Source organism: Alligator sinensis, unplaced genomic scaffold (assembly GCF_000455745.1).
Source record: "Alligator sinensis unplaced genomic scaffold, ASM45574v1 scaffold624_1, whole genome shotgun sequence".
NCBI lineage: Eukaryota > Metazoa > Chordata > Crocodylia > Alligatoridae > Alligator > Alligator sinensis.
In genome coordinates, this window is record NW_005842021.1 from 891024 (window position 1) to 904169 (window position 13146).

Here is a 13146-nt window from a genome sequence, read left to right on the forward strand (position 1 = left end):
CTGAGGGCACCATGTTATGATTCTGTTCTTCCAATGAACGTTGAATGGTTAAAATTTTAAGATGAAGATAGTAATAAGGCTCTTGTACTATGTGGTGCAGTAGATATGTGATAAGATGTTTCCCTTCCACTTGTGATACAATTGCACTGAATTCTGTAGTTTCATATAGTAGTTCATGGGTTACAAAATCATTTATTGATCTAAGATGCTAGTAAAATGATCAGGCACCAATATAAGGTGACAGCGTTCTTCTGAAAACACTTGGTCAAGAGAACTGGCAAATTTAATCGTGGCTAGAGAAGCCTGGCTTTGCTGCATGGTTTTGACTAAGCTCCTAATGCTTATTAAAGGTGGCATTCTCCTTGTGTTAGACAGTTACCCACATTATTAGTTGCTTTTTTATGTAAGCCCAACCATGTCATGTTTCAGACATTGTTTAATCTCGTTCTCTACTTGTACAGAAGCGCGTCCTTATGTATCTGTTATTCCTAAACTGTCCATTGTGGTATTCCATCACTCAGTAAATCTACTTCTATGGAAATTATAAAGTGGCAGCTGGGAGAGCAAATAGCTGGAAGAGAGGAAAAAGACTGTTTTTGGTTATTATGGCATCTAGACAAAAGAAGTACTTGATGGCTTCTTGCAAGTTGTATACCCATATTGTGTTTTTCTATCTGTCTTTAAATGAGTAACTACTATTTAATAATCAAGAACATTCCATTATCATTTTGTAATAAGCTTCTCCCTCCCGCCCTGGCAAGAGAGAACTCACAACCAGAAATTTAAGTTGGTTAAATTTGATACAGTTCTTCTGCCTAGATTCTGAAAATTATTCATGCTAATGTATAATTACTTTGTGGCATAGCTAAACAAATGACATAGCAAGTAGAAGCTTTGTTTTTGATGGTTGTCTCTCATCCTACTGATGAACACTTCATATTTTAACAGCTGATGTTAATTCTTCAAAATCGGTTGGCAGTGATGCATCTTATGTTGTAAAAGTGGTAAGAGAAAACTTGAATCTTTATTTCAAAATTTTAAAATGGCTGTTTTGGTATAGCATATGTAATGTGTGACATGCTGTAAGCTGCTATATATTGTTATAATAGTTATATACTACATCATTTTGTGTGTGTGTGTGACTTCTATACAAGAAATGTGCAGATGCCCAGAAGCCCCAGTGTGGGATCAGGACTTTGTGGTGCTATATATAGATTGCTTTACAAACACAGGGATATACCATTTGAAAGTTCAAATAACTTGCAAAGGATGGAAGAAAGACAGTCAGTCATACTTTAGGTAACAGAAGGATAGATTCCTTTCAGTACACAGGAGAGTGAAATCCTGGACAAGTTTTGGATTTCTTTTAGAAAAGAAGGAACACCAAATATTATGGAGAAAGGCAGGGCAATATGACAGGCAAAAAATGAGTCGTTAAAGACTACCTGTAACATAAGACTCAAATGACACAGAATGATGATATTAATAGTAACAGAGAATACAGGGGATGGGTGGTCCACAATTCAGTTTTGACTGTGTTAACTTATGGCAAGACATCCAGGTGGACACACACTAATCTGAGACCTGAGACTGTATGAAGGGAGATAATTTAGGACAGTGGTGGCCAACATTTTTTGGCAGGTGTACCATAAATTAGTCCCGTACCCTTCTGGAGTGCCACTCTGATCCCTTTCCTCTGTCCGATCTCTTGCTTTTCTTTCTCTTCTTTGCCCTGTGCTTCCTGCCCAAACTCCTGCTCTTGTTCTTGCTTCCTGCCCCGCCTGCTACTGTGCTGCTTATATCTCGCTCTCATCTTCTGTGCGCCACACAGAGGCTGCCTGTGCCACTTGTGGCATGTGTGCCCCAGGTGGCCACCCTTGGGTTAGGAGCTGTTAGTGATGGATTGGTTGGTAGTTGGTACAGTATCCCAGATTATTCAGAACAATCTACTTGAGTACTCCAAAATGGATACATTTTCTTTGTCAGTTTCTACTGGAGTATTTCTGTGTACTGTATCACTGATGTTAGTTACCCCATCAGTTGTAAGGATCATGGAATGAGAAAAGGTACAGGCATGGAAGAACTTTTCTGCCACAATTATCTAAAATGATAAAGAATCACAAAGCTGTAACTGACTTGATTCTGGGCTCCTAGTATGTGCCAAGTTGGAACTCAGCACAGAAGAACTGAGACTAGTGTCAGCATGTACATGTAAAACAGTTTGACTGTACATTTGATATAATGAATTGGAATAGCATTTCAGTATTTTTATATAGTACTGAGAGAGTTTAGACAGGGATAGTCCTCTGCCTTGAACAGGGAATCTAGTAAACACAACCTCCTGAGCTCCTTCAAGCCCTTTCTATTTCACTTTAATATTGCAATCCTCTTTATGTCACAATTTGCAGTACCCCTGTTGCTGAGCTTCCTGATGGTTACTTGCTTTCATTCCTAGTTTTTTTTTCTACCTGTGTTTGGGTCATTGGGAAATATGTACTACCATCTTTGCATTGGGCCTGCCTACACAAATACCAGACCTTTTTTCTGTCTTCATATGCTGTTTGGTAGCAATTCTTGGTAAAAGCCTTGTTTCTGATGTCTTGGGAGTCAAGTCACCAATATTTGATTAGTAAACTAAGGTTTGTTAGTGTTCAGAAGAAAATTGTTTTCATACAGTATTTCTTAAAATTGGTAAGTTATTAAAGCAGGATAGAAATTGGTGTAGTATCTGACATCTAGTTCTTATGATATTGATGTCTAAATACAGTAAAAGCCCTGTTATCTGGCATGAGTGGGGAATGGGGGATGCCGGGTATCTAAAAATTCTGGTTACCTGATGCCGGTGGTTTTTGGCCAGGCAGGGGGGAGGGTGTGGCAGCGGCCAGAGGTGGAACCGTGGCAGTGCAGAGTTGATGTTTTGGCCGGATGTGGAGCAGCAGCAGCAAAGTGTGGTGGTAGCTGCCGCTGCATGCGAGCTTTCCCCCCCAATCCCTCTGTGTCCATCCAGCCGGCCAGAAATTCTGGTTAATAGAGTATTCCGGCTAGTAGAATGCTGGATAAACAGGGCTTTTACTGTAGGAGTATTTGAATATTTTATTTTGCAGTCTTACTAATGAAGAAATATTTTTAATATGGAATTCCTGATGTCACTTTGAAAAAGGAGAGATAAAGTTTAATAGTATTTTTGATGTTTTTCAGATAGCATTATTTCATTAATTCTTAAAATTTTCTCTAGAGAGAAAAAAATAGTTCATGTGTTTTGACATTACGCCATAATAGAAAGGATTATTGAATTTTCTAGTCAAATTTTAGTCAGTTTTTTAAACTGAACATATACTTGCTAGTCCAAGTCTTTTTTTTTAGGTGTTTGTTACCGTGGTATTGAACCTCATATCTTAATCATTGCAGCATAGCATGTGCATTTATCTGTATTTAGAATTATGTTTATTATGGGGGTGCTAACTTCAGTTTCATAATTAAGGCTGAATTCTGCTTTACAGCTAAAACAGGACTTTAACCTCTGTTATGTATGAAAAATATTGTGTATGCCTGCCAAATTACAGCACTTGCTCTGCCTATAGAATTATTTTTCTGAGCATTTAGAAGTGAATCTGTTAGTCTGATAAAAATAATTTATGAAAATTTCTTTAAGAAATTTGACACTAGCCTTTTTTTGTTTGGAATTTATGTAGTAGTAGAAAAACACTCCAGTTCTTTTTTATAATTGTTTGTGCATAGACCATATTTGAAGATATTATTTTGTAACTAAGTTAAATTATCGATTAATCTTATTATTGATCTATCTGTGTGATTAAGAAAACTGGACATGTGCCAGTATTTTAATTGGTAGATAATGTAGCCCAACTGTCATTGCTCTTCTGAGTTTATCTTGTGAATAATAGGTACTAGTTTGCACACCTGCCAGTGCCGGTGCTTTGCTGCACTCTTCAAAGGATCTTGTGGCACCCTAGGGTGTCATGGCACCCTGGTTGAGAACCATTGGCATAGGCAGTGCTGAAAGGCTGCCTACATTGGCTCTGCGGCCTTAGTGATTATAGACATCTACTGAATGTAGTCTTGGCAGCAGTGCAGGAAGAATAGAAACAAGTCAAAGAAGAGTCCTAAAAGTTCAGTGGTATCAGGATTTGGTGAATGGAATTCTCCTGCCCTGCCTTACGCATAATACCTGTCTCCTGGAGATACCTTTATATAAAAATAATAAGTTAGGAAAATAAGACCAGAAAGGGCCTTTTGGGTCATTGAATCCAGTCCTCTGCTTTTGCAGGGAGTCATTAAGCTAAGGAATCCCTAATTGGATCAAGGGCAGATTCACCAGTGTACTTTATCTTCCTTGTGCTTAACTGGTGATGCAAGGCAGCTGGAAACCCAGATTCAATGACTGGTGCAGTCTGGCTGTTAACACTTCTCATCTATACCACTGAATTTGCACTTAAATAATACTAATTACAGTTTTTAAGATTTGAACTATGCATGTTCAGGTCGTTAATAATGTCACATGGTAGTTTTAGAAGTATTTATGAAATGTTTCATACAACACTTTTTTTGTTTGAAATGTTTTAATTTTTATGAGCTAAGGAAGTTCTAAGACAAAGATTTCAATTGAAATGGAGCTAAGGTTGGATATGTATCAGTAATTCAAGAGTTAAAATTAAGGAAGCTGTAATTTATCTCTAAATTCAGCATTTTTAAGTTGGGAAATTTAGAGGTAGGGTTACACTTAAAAGAAGTCCAAGCATGTCATGGTATGGAAATCTTCATTTGAGGCTTCTACTTGGCTATAATTGATGCCTGTAGTCACACTATACCTTGGCTGGTTGTGTGGAAGCATTCTTCTAAGTATCAGTTTAAACTCATCCCTCAGGCAGCAAATGTTTTAGTCATAGATATACTATTGATGAAAGGTGCCACTATAGGGCAGAGTTAAGCTAATATGCTCCAACTAATTCAGGTTAGAATCTTACTGAAGACAAAACACCCCATAGGTTAGAGTTAGTAGGCTGAGTTAGGTCATAGGCTCCTCCTTAGTGTTGATGTTGATTGGCTAACATGAAAGCTACAAACTACCTTGCTTTTCCCTAGGACTTTGTTGTGTATTGGCTACCACATCTTAACTCACAAGTAAGAACATACATGTTTTGCTTAAAAAGACATTCTTCTATAAACAGGATTTCTAAGAGAGGGTTTATTGCAAGAGAGTATTTAAGGATCACTTGGTACATGCTCTTCTTTCAAATTATTTCAAGTGTTGAGACCATTGTGAGGATGACTGCAATGTTGTTGGGTTCAGAATACAATAGCCTCAGTTGGAGAAAGTGAAGATAGTGAAAGTATACTTAATACTGTTTGTAGAGCTGCTGCTGTGAACATTTAATAATATTTCTGAAGATTTTTCAGTTAATTTGGTACTCTTTAACTTTTCATTGTGGAGAAAAGTACTTTGATATTTTTAACTTTCTAGCCACTTCTTCTGTTGTCATGTTTATTTATTCAGAGACCAGATTCTTGAAAAATTATCAATATCCAAAGCAGGGAAGAAGAATAATCTTAGGGCAACACGTCAAGATTTTTAAAGTAATTGATTTCGTTAGCTAAAACTTTAACCAACTCTAACTAAAATTTATTTTAAAGGAACCCAGCCAGAATGGACCTCTTTTTTCTGAATTAAAGTTCTACATGCGAGCTGCCAAACCAGAGCAAAGTAAGCAGTCAATTAGACATTTTGATTGAACTTTAAGCCCACATTTTCCTATAAATAATAAATTCTCTCGAGGTTTTTAATAAAATAAAAGCTAAGTGGTACTCTTTAACATTAAATGGGTTATCTAGCTCATCAAGAAAGTCTCTTTAGATCCATTTTTTAAAATGAACTACTGGTATTCATTTACATTTCTTAAGAATGCTTTTAATCATAAATGGATGTTTCTTTTTCTAAATGGGTAATTACTGAAGATAATTGTTAATAAGCAGGAGTTACTGAACTAAAACCCATGGTCTTGTAATTTTTTCATCTTAGAAGGCCTCAGCCTTATAATATCAAAAGAACAAACAGGATTTAGTGTTTAAAACCAAAAGAAGATTTAATAAGATTCACTTATTTGTCTTAAAAGAAGAATTTATTTGACATCATTTAATAATTTTGGAAAATGTGAATTTGTTGTGATAAATGTTGTCTTACAGTTACATTTTGGGCATGTTGCCATCAGTGGTATTAGTTGTATTGAAACTGAAAAGAGGCACTTTACAGCTGCCTGTGTGATCATCAGTGTGTCCCTGTTACAGCTGAATTACCAGAATTAGCCAGAGGTAGACAATTATTTGGCTCCCTACTAATATACATGGTTCGCTCATTGTCACACGATGATCACATCTTATGTGGATACCAAAACAAAATGATTTAGGTAGCATTTTGCAGAAGACTTCATTAGGAAATTTTAATGTGCATGTCTTTATTTGTATTTTTAGTTCAGAAATGGACTAAATCCCATAAACTGAAATATCTAGGCGTACCAAGGTATTGGGGGTCTGGGTTGCATCAAAAGAATGGAAACAGGTAAGAGATTTTGTCTCTAGGGACAATTCTAATATTTTAATCTACATATATAAAGAAAGTGGTTTACTGTTTAGCATGCTTTAATCTACAGAAAATATGGTTTACTTACGGGGTAGAGCATCTCTTGATTTAATCTTTGGGCTAAATTAGACAGCCTGATCCTTGTCTTAAAATTTTGGGGCACGTTTGTATGCTGTTCATTATGATCAGTGGATTAATTCACCTAAAGATGTACTAATTGCTTATGTGCATTAAGCAATTGCTACATTTCCCTGACCATCCTTCCCTGCATTGGGATTAGAAAAGGATAGTGTCCTACAAGGGTTTATATGACCAGTGCTGTCCAGGCTTAATTACAGAACAGACATCCTTTATTAAATAGAAAGAACAGAGAGGACTATTAAGTAACAACTACTACTAAACATATTTCTACTTCTTTATCCATTGCATTCATGAAGGAACAAGGGGCTTTGCTTTATTCAACCCCACCAGCAAATTGTGATCAATCATGCACAGAATACACAAAAAAATCTTCTAGGAACCTTTGGAATTACAATAGAGGATGAAGTCTTTTGCTGAATGATGCTGATTACTTTTATATGCCCTATCTCTTCAGCAAAGAAAACAGTGGAGCAAGAGAGAACAGGGATAAGAAACTTTGGCATTTAACAAGCTTTTGGCACCAGAAGTCTTGTTGCACCATCATTTAGGGTAGAAACAGACATCTCATTTGAGTTGGTTCTGATTGATCCAAGTTCACTTGGAAGCAGTATAGCCCTCTACACATGCAGCTTGAATGGCAATTAATTTGAATTAGCCCATATTATCACAGGACTAAGTGTATTATCACAGGAAAAATCTTGGATACTTCACAGATACTTGAAGTGGAACAACAAGCTTGTATGTCTGTAGGATCCCGAAATAAAAGACTTTATCTCAGGAGAAATCCTGGTTTTTACCCACAGAATTTCCCAAGATAGGTCAGTTCACAGGGCAGTTGAAACAGCTAGGGCCTTAAATCACCCAGTAATTTAATGTAACAGTGAGTTCAATTCTGATTAACCATGAGAGGCAAAAGTAAATGAGTAAATGTAATATAACAAAGGTAAATGTTTCAACCCAAATGAGCTTTTTCAGTATATCCACATTCAGTGTGCAGGGCTTTTGTAGGAAAAAGCTTTGGTACTAAAGTGAATCCACTTTGTCAAACAAAGATGAATGTCAAGCCATCTTTATCAGGTGAGATTCACTGTACTAGGTCAAGTGTTCATTTAAATCTTAGTAGCATTGTTTTAAAAGCAACCAACTTGTAAAAGTAACAACCACTTAAATGAAATGAGTCACTTACAGGAAGAAATTATTGGGTTCTACAGACAACCATTTTTTTTCCTAGTTTTTGAATAAAATCTGTTCTGCAGATGGTCATTTTCTGTTATTCTGTAAAAATGCTAGGTTATTGGGAACATAACTTTCACAGAGGACCTTTTTTCTAGGTGATATAGTTAAACAAAACAATGTCACAGTTCAAAAACAGTACAGAAACAATAAAATATTCCTAAATATTTGTCAGCTGCATAGATTATGTTTGCTTTAATTAAAAGTATACACTTCAATTCAAGAATTACTTCAAGAATAGGTTGTAAAACGTGAGAGAGTTCCTCTACAAGTTTTAGTAACTTCTTTTCCTGCTTTCAAACAGCTATAGGTTTATGGTAATGGACCGATTTGGGAGAGATCTGCAGAAAATATATGAAGAAAATTCAAAGCGTTTTGCACATAAAACTGTGTTACAGTTTGGCTTAAGAATAGTAAGTAAGAAATCCATCTTTCTAATTTAGTCTTTTTTTAAGACATTTTGTGCTGAATAGAGGTCCTCTGCTGGATGGAGTTGGGTATTGCATTGACATTGTAATGTATCTTGTTTTGTTAGCTTGATATTCTGGAATATATCCATGAATATGAATATGTGCATGGAGACATCAAGGCCTCAAATATTCTCCTGAATTACAAGAATCCAAATCAGGTATTTCTGATGTGTGTCATTTCTCCTGTTTTAAACCTATTGTTTGACAACATATAAAGAGGCTTTGAACCTGGGAAACCTAGCAGAAATCTTTACTTTTTAAGAACATATACAGTAATATTATTTCTGCTTGGCATTTATATCTAGTTAATATTCTACATTTTTGATGCAATTTGCTGGCAGTTTATCAAGTTGGCTGTTTTGCCCTAAATAATATTCAGGAGGAGTGCTTGTGATACAAAGTGAATTTCAAATAGCTATTTGGGGGTGGAAGCTTAAAATTATATAGTACACCAGTGAATTATGTTTGCCTGTCTGCTTTGTCACTTTTTTATTTCCTTTGTTCAAGGAATCCATCAAATAAGTGTTCTGTTACTTGGAAAATTTGGTCTTTTAACATGTTGATTATTCAAATCAATTGGTTTACAGAAATATCTTTAGTTTTCTAAATTTTACACCCTTTAGTGTTTGGAAAAATGCATGTTTGAATTTCATAACTGCCTGTGTTTTCTTGTCTAAATGCTTTACCTCACAAAGTGAATAAACTAATGTCATTGTGCTTAGGAGTAGCCAGGGCTAGAGAAGATTCATGCTTGGAATTACTGTTTTTGCTCCTGATTTTACTTTGTGTAAAACTATAATGAATCTGATCAGTATGAATAATCAAAAAAAAATCAGAAAGGTAACTGGTATTTTTCAAGTCAGCTGCCAAGACTGAGCCCCTTCTACCACATGCAGTCCACTACAGGGGAATACCTGAATATTGAACCTTTATCTGTTGCTAGATCAATGATTCTTAGTCTTTTTAGACACAAGGAACCCCTTGTTAGACTCAAAACACCCTTTGGAAAATGCAGACTCTTAGCTTTCAGTCATTTTTTGAATATGGAATAATAGTGGAACAATTTTTCTGTTGCAAAAAACCTAGATCACAATAGGTCAGAATGGTTTTAATGCTCTGGATTCCTATTTGAAATCTCTGGGTTTATCTTGTGAATCATGTTTGCACAACTAACACTGCTAACAACATTGCATCGTACCCCACAGCACCCGTGAAAGGATCTTAAGGCATCCCAGGGTGCCATGGCACTCTGGTTGAGAATTACTATCCTAGAGCAACCAAAAAACTGATTTCTAAAACTGGTTATACCCTTCTATTTGTTTACCTTAGATAACCGGCAAGTACTTGTAGCTATCAAGGTATGCATAATTGTTTGACATAATTCTGTATGTATAATACTTTAATCTTTGGATGATATGTGGGAATTAATAGGTGTACTTGGTTGATTATGGCCTTGCATATCGATACTGTCCAGAAGGAGTTCACAAAGAATATAAAGAAGACCCAAAAAGATGTCATGATGGGACTATTGAATATACTAGTATTGATGCACATAAGGGTGTGGGTAAGTAATCAAAACTTTATTCACTTTACAATAAAGACAGTATGACATGAAGGACATTTTAAGTAGTTACATGTTTAGGCTGGGCAAATTTATAATAGGGTGTCTAAACATTGTAAATAGAAGACTAAATATTTAGTTGTATAGCAAAAGCTCATCTTTCTCATCTCAGTAGAATTTGCTGTGAAACAATTTCAGCAGGTTACTCTTTTTCTTTTTTTGTTTGTTTGTTTTTGCTGTTACTTTGTGATAGCCTTTGGGGAAAAATGCAAAGTATTTCCTAGACATTTGACCTTTGCATAAAGTTATCTAGTATCTTAAGGTTCTGGGGTGTTCTCATTAGAAAAATATATAATTGTTTCTGGGGGGCAATAAATTGTTTCCACAATAATTATGAAGCATACTTCCCCATATTTGGCTGTGGGCTGACTGATCATGATTTATTTTAGCACATATGGAAGTTGACCTTCAGTTGTGTTAGAACTAAACAACTATCCTACAAGTCTAAACTTTGGCCATTGAAAATATTAAATATTAAAATAACAGAGCCACAAATGGTTAGCAGTATGACTTTTTATAGAGACCTTACCAGATCAGCTGTGTTGCTCTTTTTTTGTCTTGCTAAAGTTTTTAATTTAAACAGTAAAATATGCTGCAGTGTTAATTGTTTCATTTGGGCTACAAATTGACTAGGCCTTCAATAGATGATTTGGCAGTTCGTCCATTTAATATAATTGTAATCATTGCTTTAAGGAACACACAACATTATATTTTAAAGATGATTAAGGATGTAACGCATCTGCTTTTAGAATCTTTCAAAAGCAGCAATGTGCTTTGTTAAGGAAATCTGAAAAGTTTCCGTATTCTAAGATAGTTTCAGGAACCCAGATTTCAAAATTATTTTTGCCTTCCTTTTCCTCATGAAATAGTAATGTTTTGAATAGCAAAGTCAATCAGTTCACTAACTCGCTCTATTTTTGTCACAATCGGAGGATTTAAAATGCTTCACAAATTGGTATAACTGCTGCATGACATATCCTTGAGTGGAGAAAGTGATTGATAAAGGAGTTTGAAATGAAGTGAACTTCCAAATGTTAGAACAATATTTTTTCCTTCTCTACTTCTCGCAAAGGATGTAGTCATTTTGAATTGATTTCCAATTGTCTTAACATATTTAAACAATTAAGTGTTTGTTTGCATGCATCGTTGTTGTTCAGACTCTTGTGTTTGTAGCTCCATCAAGACGTGGTGACTTGGAAATTCTAGGCTACTGTATGATTCATTGGCTCAGTGGCCATCTACCATGGGAGGACAATTTGAAAGACCCCAACTATGTCAGAGATTCAAAAATCAGGTAAGGAATATATTTTCTTTTTCATTTGCAGTGAAAAGGCACTAGCAATATTTTGTACTTTTATACAGCTTCCTTTGCTGTGAAGGGCTGGGTATAGTATATTGTATTTAATCTTTAACTTTTTGGCATAGGGATTCCAGAATGTCCATACCTCTCTCTTGCTTGAAAGAATTATTGACCGTAAGAGAACGAGAGTTCTGCCAGGTCCCACCAAATAGGCTTTGTCGTCTCACCAGCACTCATTTAGATCAGCTTCTCGCCCTTTTCTAACACTGCTTGTTGCACCTTTCTCAGAGCAAGCAGCTTCTGTCTTCTAATTACAGATATGGTGAGAGTTGCCGTATGTAAGGGGTAAGAGCCCTACCGTACATCATCAGCTATAACAGAGATTGGACTTGAACAGATGGGAAGTGGGGAACTGCTGTGGGGAGTTTAAGATGGAACATCTTTTGATCTTTAATAGTTTACCTAAATTCAGTTGTGAGAAACAAAAATTACTTGAGAGAAATCTAAAGATCCTCAAAGATTCTGGACTTGTATTGCTTATTGACAGAGAAATGCCTAGAATATTTTTATGCTTAAAATGTTTTAAAATGCGTTTTATAAAATTAACAAAGCTTCAGAATTGTTGCTAATATTAAACTAAACTAAGAATAAAAAAAAGACCAAATCAAAGTCAAATCAATGAATTAGTATCAACAGTTTGATCTTGGAACTAAATCTTAAAATGAGTTAGACCTCAAATCGTTTCTAGAATTAATCCATCTTTAAGTTCTGATGAGGATTTTAAGGTGTCTCTGTTTATAACTCCCAGCAGAGTAATTTACCAGAGTAAATTATATCTTTGATTTTAAAACTGGTTAAAATCTTGGTACTGTAACCAGATTCTTGAATAGCTGAACCATAACTTCAGAGCCAGTTAAGCATCCCTCTTAGAATTCAGTTCTTATGTAGTGTTAGTCTTCTCTTCCCCTCATAGTAATATTTTAAATTTAGACTTTAAAAGAAGATTTTGGATAAGTGGTAGATTGAGCTTGTTTAATTTCTAATTTCACAATTTCTGGTTTCTTGAGACTTTTAACAGAACTTGCATGAATAAATATATTTGAAAGAGACTATTTCATCCTGGGGGGGTTTTTTTCTGTTACTTTATCATGCAGACTTTTGGGTGTATGCTGGTGTGCAAGAGTGCTAAATAATTTCACACCTTAAATTAAAGAGTCTAAACAGAATGGGATATTTCTCAGATAATCGCTTTTTGTTTTCTGTTTTTATTTAAATGACTAAGAATTTTGTAAACACTTAAAGTACCACAGTCTAAGAGCTGGGATTGTCTCAAGCAGCTTGAGCTGCTCTTCTAAAGTGCTTCTTATTAGTGGGCCTCTTTTACAGTGCAGGAACAGTCTGGTTTGTCAAAGGCCACATACAGGGACTGAGAGCCACCATGAGACTTCTTGCACATTTTTTTTTCCTTAGTAAAGAATGGACTCTGCAGACATTTCAGGGGCTGGGCAGGTCCCACACACATAACATGTGCTGCCAAGAGCACACAGCCAGGGAACCACAGTGTACACATCCCAGCATGCTTTTCAGGCTCTCCTGGCTGATGGAGAATGGTGAGAGCAGTCCAGGCATATAGATCAGAGCTGTTTGGCTGGCCAGCTTAGGAGACCACACCCCCTGGAGAACTCCTTTTCACAGCACCCTTCCCTCTCTGTCCCTTCCTCCCAGCTGGAAACCTAGAGGGTGTCTTCTGTCTTTTCATTAGCAAACCTGTCAATTTACCCTCCAGCAG

At 36.0% G+C, this 13146-nt stretch overlaps 1 protein-coding gene across 2 annotated transcripts in view; it reads left to right on the forward strand.

Annotated features, from left to right (window-relative positions):
- VRK1 (vaccinia related kinase 1) overlaps positions 1 to 13146 on the forward strand; it is a 43280-nt gene that overhangs the window by 3032 nt on the left and 27102 nt on the right. For both annotated transcript variants that reach the window (XM_006022175.3, XM_025202337.1), the window contains 7 exons: positions 949 to 1004; positions 5650 to 5719; positions 6484 to 6571; positions 8271 to 8379; positions 8502 to 8594; positions 9868 to 10000; positions 11231 to 11351. In XM_006022175.3, coding sequence (XP_006022237.1) covers positions 949 to 1004; positions 5650 to 5719; positions 6484 to 6571; positions 8271 to 8379; positions 8502 to 8594; positions 9868 to 10000; positions 11231 to 11351 — 670 coding nt within the window. The remainder of the gene's footprint in view (positions 1 to 948; positions 1005 to 5649; positions 5720 to 6483; positions 6572 to 8270; positions 8380 to 8501; positions 8595 to 9867; positions 10001 to 11230; positions 11352 to 13146) is intronic.